We start from the raw sequence: 1,667 nt of genomic DNA on the forward strand, positions 1-1,667 counted from the left end.
GTGATCAGGTCCTTCCCTCACCTGTGTCTTATGATGTTTAGCCCACTCACCCTGCACTACAGTGAGCAGACTGAACATTAGAACACAGGCCCCTCTCCCTCTCTTGGCCCCTAGAGTACTTGCCTGGGTAAACCCTGTGCTGATATCAGCCCTGTGTTTGTCCCTCGATTCTGGCTTTGCTATTAATCCCCAGTTATGTTTCAAGGCTCCTTAGGTCATGGGTCAGGTGAGGGAGTATGGTGCCACTGGTAATAACCAACACCGGAGATTGCACCAATGCCAGTCATTTAGCTTTTAAGATGCCGAAATCAGATGTCATTGGTGACCCAGTGGCCCGATCAACACCCATGTTACTACTCGTCATGACAGCCTGACTGAGTACTGAGTACTTGGGGCCTGCCATGACTGCCTACCTGTTACGATCTGCCTTTGTCAGGCTGTACTAGCTGATTGATGATTTAATAGGTCAATATAATGCAATTTAATTTTTATTATTAATATTATTATTGTTTTGTTTTTTAATAGGGAAACATAAATTTACCAGGTTTGATTGTTGGGTTCATACTGACCCGTATAATTTCATATTAATATTTATTTATTTTTTTTAAAAAAATTTCTAGCTTTACCCTCGATTCACACGTTGTAAGAGTGCGGCTGTATTTGCGGCTGTAATTGTGCGGCGGTATTTTTGGTGGTTCGTGTGTATGCTGGGAAGTATAGGATATGCGGCTGCACAGTGCACACTATGTATGAATCTACGGCCCTATCGTAAACGGACCCGTAAAAAATGAACAAGACCATTATTTGCGGCTGGACATGCGGCCGAGGATTGACAGGCGGTCCGTACGGAGTACTTCAAAAATAGCCGGCAATGATGCCGAATGCCGATGCCTCTAATAGTTACTATATTAAATTAATCAAAGACATTTTATTTGTAATCAAGACACTTTCGTTGATCAATAATTTATTTCTAACGAATCCATCATTTTGCAATTAAATATACTGTTAAAAAAAATAGATATATAAATAAATGTATATTTATCTATATATTTATTTTTTGACAGTATATTTAATTGCACAATGATGGATTCGTTAGAATTAAATTATTGACAAACGAAACTGAATTTATTTCCAAGAAAATGTGTTTTATTCATTAAATATTAATTAGTACAGGAAGCTCTATAAGCCGGTAATTCATATTCCCGGTAATAGAGCATTCTGTACTAATCATCACTTTACTTTAATGAAAACATCAAATGTTTCTTCTAATTATGTTATGACAATAACATTATTAGAAGAAACATTTAGAATTATATGTGCGCTCAGCTGATTGGCTGTTCGGCTGAGGGCACATATAATGAGACGGTCCGCAGTACAGTGACTTCATTGTGCTGCGGACCAGCGAAGAGGACACATCGGGGTGAGTATAGAGCTCTGCCCACCCCCTCCCCGGCACTGCACCCCTCCCAGCAAGGAAGGGGGGGTCAGTTAACCCCTTCCTTGCTGGGATGGGTGCAGTCTGACATCAGTCTAGCCCCCAAGGGGTTAAGGGGAATGCAATACATCCTCCCTTAACCCCTTGGGGGCCAGACTGTAAGCAGCGATCTGTAAAGATGCTGCATACTGTAAGGTGCACAACACCGCTCACAATGATGGGTGTTGTGCTT

The 1,667-nt window shown here is 41.2% G+C and overlaps 1 protein-coding gene across 1 annotated transcript in view; it reads left to right on the forward strand.

Annotated features, from left to right (window-relative positions):
* The first annotated feature begins 217 nt into the window (after positions 1–217).
* RIMOC1 (RAB7A interacting MON1-CCZ1 complex subunit 1) overlaps positions 218–1,667 on the forward strand; it is a 6,859-nt gene continuing 5,409 nt past the window's right edge. The window contains exon 1 of the mRNA XM_069963557.1: positions 218–226. Coding sequence (XP_069819658.1) covers positions 218–226 — 9 coding nt within the window. The remainder of the gene's footprint in view (positions 227–1,667) is intronic.

Source organism: Dendropsophus ebraccatus, chromosome 3, assembly GCF_027789765.1.
Source record: "Dendropsophus ebraccatus isolate aDenEbr1 chromosome 3, aDenEbr1.pat, whole genome shotgun sequence".
NCBI classification, from domain to species: domain Eukaryota; kingdom Metazoa; phylum Chordata; class Amphibia; order Anura; family Hylidae; genus Dendropsophus; species Dendropsophus ebraccatus.